Genomic DNA, 2,418 nt, shown 5'->3' on the forward strand with positions numbered 1-2,418 from the left:
CCCCGGGCCCCGGGCCGCTGCGGCCTCACCATGAGCGACATCCGCCACTCGCTGCTGCGCCGCGACGCGCTGAGCGCCGCCAAGGAGGTGCTGTACCATCTGGACATCTACTTCAGCAGCCAGCTGCAGAGCGCGCCGCTGCCCATCGTGGACAAGGGCCCCGTGGAGCTGCTGGAGGAGTTCGTGTTCCAGGTGCCCAAGGAGCGCGGCGCGCAGCCCAAGGTGCGGCGGGCAGACCGCGGCCGGAGCACTCCGCTCCTGCTCTTTTTACCTCTGTCTCGGTGACAAGTGTTTGCCAAACCACAAACATCCTTCCTGTCCGGGGCCCCGTTCTCGCCCTTGGCCTTCCTCCAGCAGCAGCAACCCAAACCTGCCTTCCCTGGAGTCCTGAGCATTGCTCAGCTGTGTGCCTGTTTCGCGGGGCGTGTAACAGGCGTGCCTCGATGGTGTTAAAGAAAGGGGCTTTGAAGGCCTGTTATGGAGAGGCTCATAGCACTGTATGTAGGTCATTCCGAGGACCCTGGCATGCTGCATAATGATGTATAATGACATTTCTTGGCATTAACGGGTGAGGTCTATTCCTTGGCACCTGGGCTTTAGAGGGGTGAAATGTGTCCTGGGGAACATAGAATATTTCCTGTCTTCTTACTGGATGAATTAATGTGCATGTTAAAACTAAATTTCTTATCGCTTGTCCTGGATTTGTTTTGTAGAGATTGAATTCACTTCAGGAGCTCCAACTTCTTGAAATCATGTGCAATTATTTCCAGGAGCAAACCAAGGACTCTGTCCGGCAGATTATTTTCTCATCCCTTTTCAGCCCCCAAGGGAACAAAGCCGATGACAGTCGAATGAGCTTGTTGGGAAAACTGGTCTCCATGGCAGTGGCTGTATGTCGAATCCCAGTGTTGGAGTGTGCAGCCTCCTGGCTCCAGGTATTTCTTTTCCTGAGATTTCTGAAGAGATACTTAGTGTCAGGAATGTTCAATAATTGGATTTCTTGAGAGACCTTTTCCACATATTATCTCCTTGATGTCACTAGCCTGTGTCCTGATGTCCCAGTAGTAACTATTCTTAAGAAAACAGTAGTTTGTAATGATAAATGAATTTTAAAAAGAAAAAAATTAATGCTCCATCTTCAGTACATGTGAAAAATCGTTTTTAGTTGAAAAGGATAGATAGGATTTTGAAAACAGCTATGCGTGCAGCCTCAAAGATAGGATTTTTTTTTTTTTTCTTAAAGATCGTGGTATCTCAGATGGTGGCAACGTTTGCTTGTTTTCTCTACAGTTAGGTCAGTAAGAGAGTGAATTGTTTTAAGTTGTTCCAGGATGACATTACAAAGTGGATAGCTATTCTAATGGATGTGGATGTAAGAATTTTCCAGAGCGTTTTAAAATATCAAAGGAAAAAAAATGTACATTTACAGTAGATGTGATATTTTGGAAGATTCATTTTGTTTTGCTTTTTTGTTACTCAAAGCCTTTGAAAAATTGATAATCCATTTAGAGTGATTATTAACTCAAAACTTTGATTAATATGATCCTCAGCTATGTTAACAGAATTTATTACATTCAGTTTCACAAACCTGCTTCATTTTCAAGTTCTCGAAGCCATTTTTTTTTCAATATATTTAAATGTTTTTCTTGTAATCTTATCTTTAAAATTTGGCTAGCAGAAAGATAAGTTGTTCTTTGTACTACACAGGTAATTCTCACTGTGGTAAATGAGTGCCTTAATTCTCACCAATATGATTTCTGGGGCATTTGAATTCATCATGTGTGTCATATTTAACTCTAGGTTACCTCTATCCCTTGACAGCCTAGTGAAATCAAGTTTAGCATCTTGTAATTTATCATATAATTTTCCATTTATCTCTTCTGATGCAGTCGTGCTGGGGTTTTGGCAAAATGAAAGCGGATGTGAACGATAGGACAGGGCCCTAGTGGTTTGGGTCAGGGTTTGCCACAGTGCAGGGAGGGGCTGTGGCTTCCTCTTGGGAAAGGCAGAGATGGCTGGTTTGGTGCTGTGGGCAGAGGTCAGCCTGATGAGCAGTCTGGCCTGCTGTCTCCTTGCCGTTTCCCCTGCAGGCCGTGTCGGGGCCCTGGAACTGTAGCATCCCGAGCAGCTATTGAACGTGGCAGTGGTTACACATCGGCATCTGAGTGGGAAGGAAAAAGGCAGGAGAGGGTGGCGATGTAGGACTTGAAAGTATTATGGAAACACGTGAGGATAGGGCTGTAAGAGAAGTGGAGGAAAGTACTGCTCGAAATCCTGCGATAATTCACAGACTCTCCTCGGTCTCTTTAGAAAGTGGTAGCAGCTGTTAATTTTTACCTTTGGAGCCTCCCTACGGGATGACAGAAGCTGTCATTTTCTCACCAGAGTCAGAAGTGGCCTTTCCTAAGTAAACTTCAA

At 45.2% G+C, this 2,418-nt stretch overlaps 1 protein-coding gene across 3 annotated transcripts in view; it reads left to right on the forward strand.

Moving 5' to 3' along the window:
• The first annotated feature begins 6 nt into the window (after positions 1 to 6).
• CUNH7orf26 (chromosome unknown C7orf26 homolog) overlaps positions 7 to 2,418 on the forward strand; it is a 12,342-nt gene continuing 9,930 nt past the window's right edge. For 2 of the 3 annotated variants that reach the window (XR_001516399.1, XM_006906555.2), the window contains exons 1-2: positions 7 to 222; positions 714 to 935. Coding sequence is in view for 2 of the 3 variants with exons in the window: in XM_006906555.2 (XP_006906617.1) it covers positions 31 to 222; positions 714 to 935 (414 nt within the window). In the remaining variant the exon portion in view is untranslated. The remainder of the gene's footprint in view (positions 223 to 713; positions 936 to 2,418) is intronic. The other variant, XM_015585342.1, reaches the window with a different exon arrangement.

The sequence above is a fragment of the Pteropus alecto genome, unplaced genomic scaffold (genome assembly GCF_000325575.1).
Source record: "Pteropus alecto unplaced genomic scaffold, ASM32557v1 scaffold40, whole genome shotgun sequence".
Lineage (NCBI taxonomy): Eukaryota > Metazoa > Chordata > Mammalia > Chiroptera > Pteropodidae > Pteropus > Pteropus alecto.